This window comes from Blennius ocellaris, assembly GCF_963422515.1.
Source record: "Blennius ocellaris genome assembly, chromosome: 12".
In the NCBI taxonomy this organism is placed as follows: domain Eukaryota; kingdom Metazoa; phylum Chordata; class Actinopteri; order Blenniiformes; family Blenniidae; genus Blennius; species Blennius ocellaris.
The window spans coordinates 16,579,725-16,596,539 of record NC_137661.1 but is presented as its reverse complement, the minus strand read 5'-3'; the positions used below and the strand labels follow the sequence as shown (position 1 = coordinate 16,596,539).

At 41.3% G+C, this 16,815-nt stretch overlaps 1 protein-coding gene across 1 annotated transcript in view; it reads right to left on the bottom strand.

The window, feature by feature from the left end:
* atf6 (activating transcription factor 6) overlaps positions 1 to 16,130 on the bottom strand; it is a 28,243-nt gene extending 12,113 nt beyond the window's left edge. The window contains exons 1-13 of the mRNA XM_080506944.1: positions 15,961 to 16,130; positions 15,146 to 15,222; positions 14,579 to 14,657; positions 14,130 to 14,227; positions 13,266 to 13,389; positions 12,769 to 12,972; positions 10,967 to 11,136; positions 4,442 to 4,627; positions 4,131 to 4,222; positions 2,588 to 2,731; positions 1,044 to 1,145; positions 847 to 949; positions 79 to 146 (exon numbers count right to left, since the gene is read on the bottom strand). Of these exons, the coding sequence (XP_080363070.1) occupies positions 79 to 146; positions 847 to 949; positions 1,044 to 1,145; positions 2,588 to 2,731; positions 4,131 to 4,222; positions 4,442 to 4,627; positions 10,967 to 11,136; positions 12,769 to 12,972; positions 13,266 to 13,389; positions 14,130 to 14,227; positions 14,579 to 14,657; positions 15,146 to 15,222; positions 15,961 to 16,060 (1,547 nt within the window). The 5' untranslated portion in view covers positions 16,061 to 16,130. The remainder of the gene's footprint in view (positions 1 to 78; positions 147 to 846; positions 950 to 1,043; positions 1,146 to 2,587; positions 2,732 to 4,130; positions 4,223 to 4,441; positions 4,628 to 10,966; positions 11,137 to 12,768; positions 12,973 to 13,265; positions 13,390 to 14,129; positions 14,228 to 14,578; positions 14,658 to 15,145; positions 15,223 to 15,960) is intronic.
* Positions 16,131 to 16,815: the final 685 nt, after the last annotated feature.

Below are 16,815 nucleotides of genomic sequence, written 5' to 3'. Positions count from 1 at the left end.
AATAACAACAAAACAATCACTTTTACTAGCTTGTTATGCAATTGTGAAATAGAAATATGGTAAGAGAGCTTGACTCACTTTTTCTCAGTGTCTGTGTATTGGACGGTCGCAATCTGGGCACTCTCTACCTCTTTATTCACTGCTTTCTGTTTTGAAAACACAGAAAGAATGAGGTAAAATCTCTTTATGAGCACATCGAGTCACCGCTGAAAGGAACCGTTGGCAGCACCAAGAATACAGACTCATAACACTGCAATGACAATATTGTAAAGCATGAGCAGAACAACTACTACAGAAATATTAGCATGCCACGGACAAACAGCCAATTTTGCACAAGATGCGCCATTCAAATGAGCACAAGTGAAATTAAAATGTTGGAAGGAGGTCATGCGAGTTTCACACATTAAAATACCCTGAGATTTTACTGCTGAAACGGCTCATAGGAAGTCAGAAACGTACACAATGACCTTTTTATTTGCGGTAATATAAGAATGGGTATAAACAAACTGAAGTTGCTTTGGTAGGCTGGACTTTCTGTGACACATTTAGAAAAAAACCAAAAAATGGAAAAAGGCACAGGGGGCGCTAATCCCACAGCCTCTCTCTAGGAGTTATGTTTACTTTCTCAGGGCTGCCGGATTAAATTTGGCTCAATGAAGAGGCAGTGAAAGGTGAGGTGTGAAGAGAGGTGAAATAGTGGTGAAAACAACAGTTTTATCCTGAAGGCAATGGCTTCAAATACAAATTAAGCTTAGTTTGGAACTCATGTTATTAAAAACATAAAAATAAGGGTGTGCGTGCCCCCTTTCTCCTTTTGATTTTCCACAACACACCGCCGCGCCTTACCAGAATGGTCCGAGTAGGTTTGTGGGCGCTGTTATTCATGCGCCTGGATTTGGTCTGCTGCACTTCATGACGGTGGACCCAACCCCTCAACTCGTGTGCCAACCTGACAATGTAATCAGTGCGATAGACTTGGGTGACACTGTGGTTCGGGCAAAAAAAGGGAAAACATATCCTCAAGAAATGAATGCAGCTCTCACTCAATGCACTTGGTCTTGTTCACCGAAGGCTGGCACGGCGGAGGAGGTCCGAGAAAGACGGGGTCCTTCACCACCATTAATGCCTTATCCTCAGAGCTGAAACTGAACGAGAAGCAGGAGAGGCTGTTAGACGAAGAGAGATGTGTTAAATTTACAAGGCTGTTACGGACGCCCAGAAATCTTTGTCAGGATTTCACACGCCAATCTGCTAAAAATATGTCCCACATGTTGAGAATATGCTTTGAATGCAGACGGCGGGCCAACGGGGCAGTTTGCCTTTTGTTGTAGGTGAAGCACCCAGGTTGAAATAGGTAGCTGAGAACCAACGGGCACAGAAAACAAAACTTGCACGGCTTTAGTGTGAGGATGACTGCACAGATTTACAAACATGTGCAGAGGTGGCAGAGCTTCTGTCAATGCAATGATGCGGAAAAATGCTGACGTGACATCGAATGGGGGTGATAATCTGTCCACATGCTGCAATGACTTGTGGTTACAATTATAACGAAGATACTAAGGAGAACAAAGCCTCAAATAGCACAGACGCGCTGACTAATGTGGGGGATGGGGGTGACTTTAATAAGTTACTTTGACTTCAGCTGCAAATGTCATACACCTCTCAAGAGTGAATAATCGTGCTGCCCGAGGTGCTGATGTAAACTGTCCACAGGCAGCACCCACCTGCGGGGAGTTTGTGAAGAAAAAAATGATCCCACCAGCGCAATCCCTACAACGGGCCTCCCCGATGCGAGCCGTCATGTTGACTCTGCCTCGCGTCCCTTTCTCTGCACGTCTTGGAAACCGTTACCACGAGACGAGACGTCAGAAAGCGGGGGCCTGGTCATAACTCTCGCCGAGGGGCCCCCCATGTTAACCTTGCAGCACACACACACACACACACACGCTTTCCTGTTCAGTCGGACCCCCAAGATTAGGTTGCATATCTACTCCTGTCATCCTTCTCTCGACTGCGTTCGGTGCCGTTCCCCCTTTTTGTAAGGCTAATGTGTTCCTTCCTGCCTGCGCTGGTTGAATGCTGCCTGGAAACGCGATACTGCAGATGAATGGTTTGCATTAACATGTGACATATGCTACACCGAAGTCTGCGCCACAACACGGGCCGGCAATGCCACAGGGACATCAGATGCTCTGACCACCGTGCAAAACATCATTCTGAAGACATGAGGCTTCAGGTAATGTAAGAAACTGGAATGTTATTTGTGCAATTTGGGAACGCAACTAATGGGCCTCGAGAGCATTTAAAAAGGAAAGGAAAATACATAAACTATTAGAAAAATAAAGAGTTACCAACAATATAAGGCTGGATGTTAAACAGGGTCTGACCCCAATTTCCCACCTTGTTACTCAATGCTGCCCAACTAGCCAGGGGCCCGGAGGCCTTCACATCGCTGACGTTCGGACAGGTAGTCAGATGGTGCACGTGTTTACGTGCGCAGTAATAAGCGGCACTCGCTCAGCCTGAGGGCATTCACAGGTGCATCCTGGTTCAGTCACAGCCCTGTGGAGGGACTTCACTTTATTACCTGTTGGCCATCTCGGCGGCGCCCTGGCCGAGGGACTTGAGCACAAACTCAGGCTCTGCCTCTGGCGAGAAGCCTAACAGGTGTCTGCCACTGTGCTGTGTGGAGCTCACCTCCAGCTTGGAGCCCGGGCCACCCTGAAACAGACTGAAGAAAGAAAAAAATTAAATAAAAATGGGGGAGAGCGAAGGACAGGTGTGATAAAATCGAGGACTTCAGTTTGCATACATTATCAACAAGAATTATTTGAAGAAGGATTTAGAAGACCACTGAATTCCTTGTGGCCCACATCCTGCGCACCGGAGGCAATTTGGTTTTTTAGCCATAAGCAAAATCTGAACTCTGATCTTGACTACACGCACAGTGGTATTACTACAGTGGGTGGCATTTTCATTTCAAAGGGATCGGACCTCAAAGGGGGCATATTTTACATTCCAAAAGGAGAGTGCAAAAAGAAAACACACACATGCGAGCGCAGGTAGAGGCGCACGCAGGCTTCGGCTACTGTGAATTCTTCAGAAAAGCAAGTTGCGAAATAAAACGCACTGATGGGTCCCGCGAAACTCGTTTAGGTCTAAGCTCCAGAGAACAAGTGAAAAGACTCGACTCCGAGCACAGAAAACCCGAGTGATTATCAGAGCCAAGCAGTTGATGCTTGCACTCCACTGGTGAAAGTTACTCCCAGAGGAAAACAAACATTTTTACACTATGAGAACAGAGAATGTGTCGTTCGATTTGGAGGTCAACTATGAGCTTAAGTCTGAGGCATTACAAATGCTCCATCTGCTCTCAGAGAGGAATCAAGCTCATTTTCCCCGGTGTGCAGTTTTATATAACTCATTGAAATGTGTTACAAACTGATGAGAAAAGTGGCTCCATGCAAATGTTTATTACTTTATGAGTTCATTGTTTCTTATGTGGCAGTTCAGATTTTGATTCACATCTCAACAACTGGTAGATGTTTACTTTGACCATGACCCGCCAGTGTTTTACAGTCACATATCCCAAAAACACTGGCAACAGCATCAGAGGGACACTTTCTTCACACAAGACAAAACTATTAATCGCCACTTCATTGTCCAGCTAAATGTGTTTCAGCCAGAATGAGACAGGACTTGTAAAGTTAATGGTCTATTTACTGCTGTGGCTCAAGAAGAAGGGTCTCGTGAATTAATGTGCCGCTTCATCAGTCACTGTAAAACATACAAAGTCTGAGTTGTTTAATCTATGTTTTTAAAAAGACTTCAAACAAGCTCCCCAATCTGAATTTTTAGGAGCAAAAAGCAGGACCTGTTGTTTCAGATGGTAAACCCTGTTTTCAATAAACAGTTTTTGAATAAGGTCTTTTACACAAGGCGTGATTCCCACAATGAGTCATGGGACTTCCCATTTGTTTTCCTCCAGTAATCAAATGCTTGTGGATTCACAGTGAAGTACAGTGAGCTGTAAGATTCCCATATCTATTTTCAACACTTTTTGAGGCTTGACTTTTAATTCAGACACTTTATCGAATCAGAAATTAGGACATTGTCGGTCCCGTGCTCACCTCGTTGGTCCCACATTCAACACGAGAAACACCAAGACCACCATGAGGCACACGGCCCTCCTCTTGGGTGCTGTTGTTTTTAGTACTGTGTGCTGCAAGAAAGAGGAAACCAATTACAATGCAAACTACAAGTGGAAAGCAAAAACTGTGCTTTGAATGATGCATGGTTTTCTTTGTGTCCTTGTTAAGTATTTATGAGTTTGTTGTGCAAAAACAAAAAAAAAACTACTTTTGCTTTTTGTGGAAACGTGCATACTCTGGTCAATAGACATGACCACTGTGGGAGTGTTCGAGGGGCCGCGAATCCTCACCTCACTCAGCAAGCCCTCCAGCTGTCTCTTGAGGTTGCCATTCTCACACTTGAGCACCTCGTTCTCAGTCAATGCCACTTTTAGGCGGGCCTCGAGAGACAGCAGATATTCCTTTTTCTTCTTCCGCGAGATGGATGCAGACTCGCGGTTCTTTATCATGCGCTGCTGCCTCTGGGACAACTTTGACTGGGGTGAGAAAGCCACAAAAAAAAAAAAAAACAAATAGCACCATGAGGCAAAAATATTGCTATCATTTAATTTTCTTCACTATGTGGTTCATATCATTCCTTCTGCACTTATCCAAACAGCAAGTAGAGATAGCTGTTGAGAAACTACTGACAGCACAGTACGAGCCTCTGGGACGACACATCATAGGTTCCTCTCAAGTCTGACGTAATGTGCATAATAGTTTGGAATAAATAAAGATAATTGAAAAAATGGAAAATAAACATACCCATAAGTACAAAAAACAACAAACAGATACATACAGTGCATTTTTGCATACGATACAACAGTATACTGTCAGTTTTAAATAAATATATAATTTACAGCTTTGATAAAGGCCATTTTATCTTTCTTAAAAGCTTCACCATCTGTTCTGTCAAATATTTGGAACAAGCCCTTCGTTCATTCTATTTGAGACATATGAGATATGTTGAACAGCACAGAGGAACTAAAAACAGTTGTTTAAGATGTTGGCAATGGATAGAAAGAACCAATAAAATGGAAAGATGACATAGTGAGAAAGTAAATGGAGACGAGGAGGAAACTCGGCACCAAAGCCAGCGGCGACTTTGTTATTCTCACCAGGAGAGCTGCGCGGATAACTGCCGCTTCACTTTATTGCAGTGATAGAATAATAAACAAACACGTTTCAAGATGTGTCGCAAGGTTAATGATACCTCTGCAAACAATCAGACCTTTAACATCAGGCCCAAAAAGCCTTTAAGTGCACAAGATTAAGCTACCGCTTGAAAATATTTACACCAACATCCCCTCGGGGATCAAGAGGTCAATTGTGATGTCTGTTCTATGCGTGAGGAAAGATGTGTTTACCGAGTGTGTCACTCGTTGAGAAATGGGTGCACATCAGAGACCCATAAACACAGCAGTGCAATGTATGTTTCAGGTCTGAAACCTAAAAAGGTCAGCCATAGTTTCTAAAGCTATATTTAGCGATTCATAATATTGCGAATAGGGTGATTATATTTGCAATGGTTCCATTTATTTTGTCAAGAAAAGCTAAATTGCAAATGATGAGGATTGTTAATAGAAACAAATACATCGAACGATATAAATAAATGAGACAACTTTAAAGGATCAGCAGCCTTATTCTTTCCACTTGCCGTCACGTCAGGGTAATCAAAACTGAAATCGGACTTGTGCATGCAAACCCAAAATAGTGCAATTCTGAACATGACCTCTCACAAATTAACAAAACCCAAAGGCAGTAATCACCAAAAACACCTTCATTGTCCAACCAGTCCCCAGTCACCCTTCAACTACCCTTGTCCAAACAAAAACATCCTCTTCAGGGGAAGTCTTCTAAGATCCTGGGCCTAATAGCCCCGCTGGTGATTAAGTTATTTGGATCCTTGTATTTGTATTCTGTCTCCTGAGAAACCTCTCTGTCTCCCAGCACAGATCTGGGAGCGGTGCCACTAGCCTGAGCCTGGGAACACTGCAAGGAGGCAGTTACCAGGGAGTGGAGAGCACGGGGAACTTTGCATTGCCTCCTCAATGAGGCTGAGGAAGAAAACATGGGGAAAGGGGCACAAAAAAAATTGGCATTTCTCAATAAAGCGAGGTTGAATGTGTGAGATGCCCGTAGTAATAATGGCTCAAATTCCAGCTATTTCAGTGATGGGCAAAGTCAACAAGGGTAAAAAGCCTCGTATTGAGTAGGACACATTCAATCAGCTGTTCATGCAGCCTTACACAGTGGCTCCCTTCAGATATACTGGATGTTGGTATATTGAGAAGTGCTGTTTAAATTATTCTATCATTCCTTGGGCTATGGCGAAAAGAAAAGGAAAATAGCCCATAGCTGCAGAGTGCTGCCATCTTATTCAGCATGTCAAATGTCGCTCCATAAGGAAATCTGAGGTCAACCATGAGCCTATTCAAATAGAAAGGACTTCATTTAACAGGCTGGTGCACAAATGTTTGGTGATTTTACTGTAAGTCATTAAAAAAAAGAAGAAAACTACCATGCAATGTGTTCCACAGGCGAAACAACAACCTGATCATCCCATTATTGTCTTAATTTGAATGACTCGTCTTGAACATATTTGCAACCTAAATTGTTTAAGAAAATGCAACTGAAAGGGTCATGGGTTATAGCTGCAGAATCTTTTTGTGTTTGTTAGTGTGAAGATGTTTTTCAAGGTAGTGACACACACAAAAAAAAAAAAGTGTTTTGACTGAATAGGTCAGTTTCTGGTTTCACTGATTAAAGGACTGCTGCTTGTCTGTGAGTGACACGCCACCATCACCCCTTCAAAAAAGGTTCTGAATCTACAAAAAGCATCTGAAAAACATGATACAATCGACATGTGAGGCCTTAATATTATGACCATGAGTGAAGTGAATAAGACTGACCGTCTATGATGTCATCTTAGTGGATTAAATACACAAGGCCGACCGACAAGTTACTGAGCAAGTCATAATTGATCTTAATGATATGGCTGATCAGTATAAAAATACGTCGTCTCGTTTTTTCAAAAGATTCCGTGTTGAAAAGATGTGAAGATGAGCATTTAGGTGTGGACGGCATCCAAGAGGTCCTTTGAACGACTGCCTGTTCTTCTGGAGGGTGTATCCCTGCCGTCCTGCTAATGGAAGCATTTACACACTCACTCACGCGCACGCACACACACACAAACCACCAGCTGCAGCAGCCCATTACACTACACTGACCCAATCCATGATGGCTGTTTACAGCTGTCGCAAAATGTTTCGTCCTGCACAACACCTGTCCAAAGCATGTAATCGTCAGCAGCCGTTTAACAACCATGCTTATACAGACTAACTACGGTTCAAAATACAGTTTGTGTAAAAAAAACAAAACCCAACAACACAGTAATGGCCATACTGCAGATATTACTTTCAGCAGCACCTGGCACTGACATGCCATATTAACAGGCATTTTACACATCCTCTGTCCCACCGAGTCCAATACTGTGCTGCAGTCGAACCACCCGCAGCAACCGCAGCTGCGCAGGGCGCAGACACAAGCGCACACGCCTTCACATGTGTGAAACACTTCAACAGCTTTTTGGTTAAATTAGAATTGAAAGCTCCATACAACTAATAATATCATTAAATGATTGTATTTTCATTTCAAAGTAATTTTATTTTTCAAATATTGACAAAATGATTGGTGAAAGAAAATCCAAATGCCCTTTAAAAATGAAAATAATATATTTTTTTAAAACTACCTCAACTTTAGATAAGAAAGAAGTTGAAGTATTATCTGAAAAAAAACAACAACAAAAAAACTATCCAACTTTTCCCCTTCACAATAAATGTGTACAGACCCTTCTCTTTAATGGCCTATTGTAAACTTTATTGACTTGGTTAGCTTTACAAATGGCTAAGAGGTGTATTTGTTTTGGCCTCTGGGGTTTGAAATTCCTCGACGTTGCTCTCGAGGTCTGGCACAATAAAGCTCTTCTCCAGACCCAATTATGCCCACAATGATTGGAAAAGTCCCTCTCCGCCCTTTTAGAGGCTGACTATTTTTACGGGCAGAGGTCAGCCGTTACCAATCATTAAATAATAGACACTTTTTGGTTGAGCTTAATCATTAAAAGCACTAATGGGAAAACACTGTTAACGTCGAGAATAATTGGGCAGATAAATGAAATACAACAATTTGACATCATATTATGAGCAATGTAATTTTTTTTTTGCATTCACATGAATGAAGGCCATATATTACTCCAATCAAATTATAGCAGCTGATGTTGGGATGACCTACATTTTCTGCAGGCATCGCGGCATCACCGCACACATGACTGCGGATCATTTTAGGCACTTACAGTAACAGTGACACAACCTGTATATTAAATTGTGTATTTGGTTTAACTTCACAGACTAGTTTATTGTCAAACAACCCCTGAAAAACCATGTGAATGTTGAAGTTGTACTCCCAAAACAAATAATAGTCACACAAGGGGAGACGGAATGAGAAACATTTTTTTTCCCAGGCCGCTAAAGGTCATTTTAGAGCAAGCTATCAGGAACTGCTGTGGCCAAGACCGTAGCCTGAATCAACAGTGAAGCTGCTGAAAGTCACGCCAGCTCTTCGGCTGTGTGATGGAGGCTGACAATTCAGTCTACAACAAGAAGCATTTGCAGTTTATATATTGAAAAGGAAGTATAAAATATAAATATAGGTATAGAAATACAATCCAACAAACTTGCCACTGGCCCTTAAAAGAAAATGACTCCCACCCATATATAAGGTCAGCATATATAAGAGGTGGAGAGCTTTCACAGGACTATTTAACAAAAAAAGAACAAAAAAAAAGCATGCTTTCACTGAGTTACATTTTACTTGGGGGGGGGAGCATCAGTTGAACTGCTGGGGCAGTCTGCTGCAGTACCTTGTGAAGTCCCATAAAACCTTGGTTGCATGTTTGCGTTTCCTCTACACCACCCACAGAGAAATCGTGTGTAGGCGGGAGAAACCTCGTGTGTTCACTTTGCATGAGTGTGGATGCTGCGTGTATCTTTCTGTTGACTGCAGATGTCCTGACATCACCCCTGAATGCAACACATGGAAGGATCCACCCTTTGGCCTCCACACGGACAGCAACGTCCTGCTACGACAGCGCTTACACAGTCTGAACTGTGATTACATAACATGTCTATGTTTCCCATGATACGCACAGAGGCACAAACAAAGCAAAGGAGTGACCATCAGTATCTTTGTGGCTCCACGAGAACCAAAGTCTCATAAACACTGACGATTGTGGCAATAATCAGTGCAAACCTATTAACAATTACATTGAGATGGATAAATATGAAGCTACCATGCTTTTCTCTACGTAATATCTCTCTCCAAACACACACACACACATATATATATATAAACTAAAATCACTTCACACACAACATCCATTTGCATCGTGTCAAATTCATTCTCAGCATTCAACCTTTAACTTTCCCGCTGATGTGAGAACACCATCCAATTTAATGTTATATTTTGTTTTATAATAAATGTTTCGAGGCAAGACTGGGTCACTTGTGTCTTTATTATAGGAAAAAGATCATATGTGTGAGTAACTGTTCCCCCTATTAGGAAAAATAAAATCATCAATCCATCAACATAAAATTTTTGTATTTCAACTGAAAATTAAACTTAATGGTTTGCAAAATTTGAATGACCATTAAAAAAAAGCTATAATGAGATCGTTTAGGTTGTACAGGATCCAATCCAAGAGTGAAAATGGCAACTGAACACAACCCCATAATTACCATGCAGATCGTGCTCATAAACAAGAAGCAGGGCATGAGTGCATACGAGCAACTCTATTCAGGTTCAACTTGCATGGCAACTGGTTAAAATCCAGTCTAATCAGGGGACGAGCCATTGCCAAAGATATTACGTCGCCTAAGTATCAACTCAGAATGAAATGTAATTAAAATGGTTTGTGCATAAAAAAGAAAATTACTCCTCTGTTGTTGGCAGATCTGTTGCTGCAATAATAGTTGGAAACCTGTCTGACACTGTTGGCACTTAAGGCGAGACATAAATGTTTGACAAACATGTGAATCATTTCACGCTTGACTTTTAATACTACAGGTCATCTCACCATTATCTAACTGACTTGTTGTTGAACCGACAATCATGAACGCAAACCATCATTAAAAGGCTGCCACTGGAAAGGAAAAAAAAACCCAACTCACTCCACGTCACAATAAAATACACAGAAACATGTGTTACCCTGCTGTGTCATCAGCTACTCATTTAAACAACTGAAAATAGGGACAGCTGAATGAGAATCTGCCATGATCAGCAAAAAGTCTGTAAAACTGAAAACACACAGGAGAGTAAACTGAGAATACTTTGTCTATTATTTGTGTTAAGTCTTCACGACGATGTCAGTTTTGCATAAATATAAAGTTATATATACATTATTGAAGTTCAAATCGATTCCTCCCTATCTACATGAGAGGTATCCCACTGTAATTAAAGTTATCGATTTAAAAGTTACGAGGGTATAAAGACAATTAAAGAAAGTTTTGCGTTGTGATGATTGACTACAAGATCTGCTGGAAACCTGACATTAAACATGTACAAACAACAATATCCACAAGTGTTTTAGTCCTCAGCAAAGAAAGAAAAAAATCATATCACTACAGTTATGCATCTCTACTTTCTATATATTTTGCAATGGTAGTAAAGGAACTTATAAATGTATCATTTCCAGTGACTTGCACAACTCAGTGTGAACATCTCAGCACCATCTCTCCCTGAGGTAAACATAAACAAAGGGCTTAAACCTGAAGACTCACATCATCATCTGAGGAAGGGGTCCGGAGTGTGACAGAAACCACAGGGGGAGCAGCAACCTGGACTGGCCGGTCCTGGCTGAGCGTTGGCATGGTAACCACATTAGCAGAGATGGCCTGTGGTGTCTGGATCTGGAGTAACTGGTTCGACGGAGACAGGACTATAGATCGACCTGCGAGACGGACACAACGCATACACGTTTTAAAATCACAGGCCTCAAATGTACTGCAATTATATTTTTTACCGTATGATTTACATTTATTAATACAGACTGCCATCATGTGAATGTGAGGTCGTGTGTTTATGCTCTGAGCACATCTTCACCTCACTATTAACAACACAAACACGCAAGTAGTGTCTCTGTGGAGACTTGCAGCCACATGCTTCAGTTCAGACTAGCTCTGTTAGCCCCTTACCCTCTCCTCTTTTGACCTCGGCTGACCCTTGGTCTTTAAAAGGATTCTCTGTGTTTAAAATACAGGTGGAAAAGACGCTTGCCATTTTGACCTATGGTCTTAAAACTTCCACATTCCAAACTGAAAGGTCTGTGACTTTTATGTGCATGAATGCATATAAAAAGCACAAGACCAATCTTTTTTCTTTTTTAACAGATCAAGCCCCCGAAGATGTAAACCTGCTCAGCAAACTGCACATACTGCCCATGTTCATTGTTCTTTTATTAATGTGGGAGCCTCCAAGAACGGAAACCATTCTTCTAAGCGGGACTGTGCCAGGAACCATTCCTCGTACTGACCCAACAGCCTTCACCTCTGTCAGGGCTAATCTTGTAGGAGCTTTATTCTGCTCTGCTAATGAATGTCAGTAGTGCCAACTCTCTGTCTTGTGCCCAAACTCACCACCTGTGAGAAAAATGTGTGCACATGAAAGTCAGAATTCATTAAAATGGTTTGTTCTCTGGTTGGTGGCCCTTAATAAAATATAAACTCTTTTATAAATTTTTTTTTGTTCAGGTCTCTTGTCTTTCTTCATTCCAGGATGGATAGTGTCATTATCCTCCTGTGATTATAAAGTGGGAAATCAACCAGTAAGACTCCCGACCTGAAAAAAGCATAACTACATGCACATCTGGGCTCCTACACTTCGGCACGTATGTTTTGGCTTTGACTAGCTGCCATCTTGGCCACTACCAGGCAGGCAGGAGAGCCAAATCCAAATTCATTTTGAGCGAGGTCAGATACTCCACCCACCAGGGTCTCAGGCAATGACATAAGTATTTACACTGGCCAGGCAACGATTGTGATGTAACACACAGAGGACCAGAAAGGTAAAACAGGCAGGCTAAAACACCGAACGAGAGACAATTTACCTAAATGCATGAACCCGACAGATGGCCATAAATATTCTCTAGCGTTGATGTCGGTTCGATAGAAAATGTCTTCATTGTATATTTATAATGGATAATTTCCATAGTCTGATTCATAACACAAATGGGGGAATTTTTTTGCTTACACAAGTATACCAACTCAAATCCTGATTCAATCATATCCTTTAAACATCAGGAGGGGAGGGATGGGACACTGAGTTCAGTGTTCAAAAACTGAGTATGAAGCACCATCTACTGGTTAAAACCACAACACCTAAATTACAGTTTAAGTTACAATATCAGTCAAATTCACAACGAAACAGAGCATTGATGATATTAGAAGACCTTTCATCAAGTATAACGATGAAAGAAAACCTCAAAGACAGAATAGTGTTCTACGCCCTGTGGATGTGGCCAGGACATTATTCTGATGCAATTCAATATGATGGGAATCGCATGTGATGTAGTGAGAGCTCTGACCTGGAGGGGGTGCTGGCTGGATGGTGACTGGAGCTGGTTTGACAACAGGCAGCACAGTGGTCTGCAGGGGCTGGATGATGATTGTCTTGGCCTGCAAGGGAGCGGTCGCTTGAGCCAAGGGCACAGCTCTAATCAGCGGTTTGGGCTGGATGGAAATCTTGGGGCCGATCTGAATCTGCCTTTTGACGGGTTGTGCTGGTTTGGCTGTAATGTGTAGCAAAGAAGATTAAAACAGAAGGAGTGAGGCAATTGCAGAATAAACATATAATTCCAGCTGAATGAGTTGAGGTGACATAATTGATATGTGCATATGAAGATGCATTAAAAGAAATAGCTAAATGTTCTAACTCATTTTAGCCTTTATGTCTCTTTTCTCTCTTGTTTACATCCAAAACTTCTAAAAATCCAGTGGTGCTGCATTTTTCCTGATTTACGGACAAGTACAAATTCAGACGTTGGCAGAATAAGGACATATGCGGTGGCAGACAATGGCTCACCTCGCGCAATCTGCAAGGTCCTCTTTGCGATTTTCTTAGCTGGAGGAGGAATGTCAGAGAATCCACTGGACTCTGAGCAGACTGAAGCAGGAGAGTGTTGAGACTGCAGGGACAAAGCCTCATCCTGGTGGAAGACACAAATCAGACTTAAAACAACCATAAAAATATATGTTAAACACATTAACTATGGAAAGGTTAGTTCAAAAAATTGTAAATGATGTCAAATTAATCTAAATGTAATACTTTTCATTGATAACATTGAATATACATGGTTCAAGTGTCCTTAAGTGTCAATATTCAAAAACTCCAATATATCCTTGGATTAGGTCAGACCAATTTTGTCAGTAAACAAATGAGTGCAGATTGTGCTGGGGTCAAAGAAAGATGTAACCCTGGTCCTTGCTTTTGACTTGCTGTGAAAACATCTGTCTCGTGAATTATGCAAATGTGACTGAAGTTGTCAGCACCTTTTTTTAACGAGGGTTTGGCACACAGCTCAGATGGACAGTAAATTATTAATCAGACAAGGTGTTTAAGGCTGTTGCTAATAAATGGCGCGCGCGCGTGTGTGTGTGTGTGTGTGTGTGTGTGTGTGTGTGTGTGTGTGTGTGTGTGTGTGTGTGTGTGTGTGTGTGTGTGTGTGTGTGTGTGTGTGTGTGTGTGTCACTATTCAAAAGCAAAGAGCAGCTGTCAGTGTTTGGAGACCATCTGGACTGAAAATGTACGTGTTCATCCCGCACGAAAAATGTAAATGAGAATTTATGTAAATGCTCACAATCAGCCAGACACATAAAATTTGAATTGGAAATTCAGTTAAAATGCAAACAAACTAGGAAGGACAAACAGTTGAAGGCAGAGTCTTACTTGTAAGGAGTACGGGGACAAGGCTTCCACAGAGGCGGGAGAGGGGACAGAGCTCAGAGTGTGAGCAGGTGACAGAGAGTCCACACTCACCTCACCATCTGGATGCACAAGGACAAAGACACAGTACCTGCTGTTATATACTTAAGACTCCTTCAGTCTAAACCTCTGAATCTTAACATGGAGACTCATTTTCATTTGAACCATCAAGCAGCCATGAAAACATGAACCATAAAAATCCATGTTTTATGCGTTTACAACTTACATGGGATATAATACAAAATATAGAAGGTGTTGCAATTCAGTAACTACAACAAATAACATTTTAATAATTTTGACCTTACTTTAATTGACAACGCAAGGAATCACAAATGATTTACTTCAAATTGGATGCAGAAGCTGTCAACTAACCAGAATGAAATGTTCAAATGTAAACACGTGTTTTGGTTTACCTGTGCAGGTGCTGCTTGTGTCCATTTCATTCCATGGAGGAATGTCAATATCAAAGTCCAGGTCTGAACCTTCATTGGTCTAAAAAAAAAAAAAAAAAAAAGCAAACACATGCTCTTTAAACAATTGCCCTAATAAGAATACCAACTGAAACACATCACAGTGCAACTTTATCAGCTGAAGGTTAAATGAGGACATTACATCCTGTGACTGACAGCTACTCCATGCTTCGCAAACTTCACAGAAAAAAATGCAAGTGGACAGATTACATTACTGTAACTTCACACTCCCTCTAAAAAAAATATCTTCTCCCACTCAATCTGTTTGAAGCACCTGGTAAGTGTAAAAAAAAAAAAACCTGTTGAGAAGATCAACCATATTTGGCATCACCATTACATATGTGTGATGTTGATGTTCACGAATAAGCAGTTTTTACTCGGCAAAGAATTTATTTTTTTTAACCTCACATGCTATATATACGTTTCATATTCTCGTTTGCCACTTTGTATGAAACAACTACCATTTTATTCTCAATCTTCCTTTACATTTTCACCATGATAAAGACTCACATAGCCGGCGTTCTCGAGGGCCTCCAACAGCTCATTTGCATCTCCCAGGTACTCCAGCTCATCAAACAGGCTTATATCTGTGTTATGATTTACACATGTCACACAATGTCAATCAAACTGCTCCAAGTCAATATGTTTATACCACAGAAGTCGCGTTAAAATAATTTAACCACCATATTCAGGGATTTACCCAGTGGGCATTATTTGAATAAGCTGCTTCTTCTTCTTTTTCTTTTTTTTTTTTTTAACTGTCAGTAAATTGTATGTACAAACAAATAAATAAAGATGGGCAGGTCAACGGACACCTTAATAATACAATATAATACAAACAAAAATACAAGCGATTATTTTGCTTTTACAGACCTTAAAAAATGAATACATCTGGCGGAATGTAAACAAACAAACACCAAGCGAGAAATACAAAATAGACAGACGTGGCTTACGGGAAATGAATAAATCGATGAATACTAATAAACACCAAACCACGATTCGTGTACGGCGTATAATACGAGTAAATATGGTTTAAAACACACGGTTCATTAAAACAAATATTGATTTTAGTCAAGGTATTGGCTTTAATTCACCTTACATCCAAGTTACATCATCACAGCCACCGGTGTCTGCTAATGCTAACAGAGGAGCTAACACTGACAGCAAACATAAGTAAACAAAACTAAACGATATAAGCCGCCCTGTTTAGGAACACCGAGCTTGTGTGAGAGATCATATCTTCACGATGTCTTATTATTGGTGAGACACTTCATCCAGCAAGTGGTGTTTCGTGAGTGTTTGTACAAAGTGTGAGCGACCCTCACCCCACTCTCCCCCCTGGTCGATGGAGGCGATGCCCGTCTCACTGTCCATCTCCGGGTATTGTCGAGGATTTTCCAAGCTTAATCTCAAGTCGGATGTCATCCTCTATTGAATTCATCAGTTCAGTTCAAACGTTAGCGATCAAAGACTCGTGCGGATGTTCATCTGCTCACTGGCGTGCCAGAAACTTCCGAGTTGACGCGAAAATACACGTCTGACTATTTCGACTAATCTACGGAAGCCGCAGAGGCACCAAAGAGAGTGCGAGGGGGTCAGCCAGCCGTGGTGCTGCGCGTCTGCGCCGCCAGGCGGCAGGATGGTACCACGAGCTCCACGGTCAGGAGGGCGGGGCCTCAGGCTGACCTCTGTGGAAAGGGCAGCTTGGAGTTCATGACCAACATGAAAGACCCCCCCCCCACACACACACACACACACACACACAGTATATTGCTACTGTTGATCTAGTGCTACTGTTTGTTTGTTTTTGGATTTGTTTTATGTTTTGTTTGTTTGTTTCCTGCTCTTTGATTTCTTTAAACTTTGATTGCGAACTATTTCTTTCTTTCAGTATTTACTTTTAAGCTACATTTACCTTCAAAAAGCAATTTAACTGTCTTTCAGGTTTTGTTTTGTTTTAAGTTTGATGATCCAAAAACAAATATTTATTCAGTGTTGTATCTTAATGTACATACTATTGCTTGCACTTTGTCTTGGCTTGCTACAGTGAAGTATTCAAAGACTTTTATTTGATTGAGCTTAACCTTGAGGATCCATAACAACCTAACAAATGGTCGATAAAGTGCATAACAGATTTGTTTAATGAACACAGCTCTTACTTCTTCAAGGCAGCTCAATCA